The sequence below is a fragment of the Muscardinus avellanarius genome (assembly GCF_963383645.1).
Source record: "Muscardinus avellanarius genome assembly, chromosome: 11".
NCBI lineage: Eukaryota > Metazoa > Chordata > Mammalia > Rodentia > Gliridae > Muscardinus > Muscardinus avellanarius.
Window position 1 is genome coordinate 28772006 of NC_137797.1, and position 534 is coordinate 28772539.

Here is a 534-nt window from a genome sequence, read left to right on the forward strand (position 1 = left end):
ATACCTCTGCACCCAGCTCCAGGCGAAGTGAACGGAGCACTTGCTTGTCTCTAGCCTCCATTTCACCCTGGAGAGAGACAGAAATCTTATCTCAGATTACAGGAATACACCCATAAAGATAGTATGGCTGCAGTGTAGACATCTAGAGGTTGGGCAGACCTTCGAACTTAAGAGTGTCAGGCCATGGTGTTTACTACCAGGTTGTTAAACCAAGCCTCGTTCATTTCAAATGCTCCCCAGCATAATGAACACCACCAAAGGTGAATGTCTTTTCTGTTTTGCTTTTCATCCCATAGGGTCCTCGCTCAATTCCTTGTTCAATAAAGGGATTTAAAAAAAAAAAAAAGTAGGCCAAAGACCTTGCATAAAAAGCAATTTTTATCTGAGGATTACAGAGCAGCATTTAATTTTAACATGAAGAAGAAACGAGGTTTTATTTTAACATTGCCTTCATCAGAGACAGAACGACCACCGGGCTTTTGTAGAACACAGAGAGCACAGGGAGTGGACGTGAGCGTCCAGAAGTATCAATAA

General features: G+C 42.3%; 1 protein-coding gene across 1 annotated transcript in view; it reads right to left on the reverse strand.

Annotated features, from left to right (window-relative positions):
* The window catches only part of CRADD (CARD and death domain containing adaptor protein), a gene marked incomplete at its 3' end in the record, with an annotated part of 171338 nt that extends 171274 nt beyond the window's left edge, over positions 1 to 64 (reverse strand). Inside the window, exon 1 of the mRNA XM_080705075.1 lies at positions 1 to 64. This exon is cut by the window's left edge and continues 237 nt beyond it. Within this exon, the coding sequence (XP_080561201.1) occupies positions 1 to 61 (61 nt within the window). The 5' untranslated portion in view covers positions 62 to 64.
* Between the last annotated feature and the right edge of the window lie 470 nt (positions 65 to 534).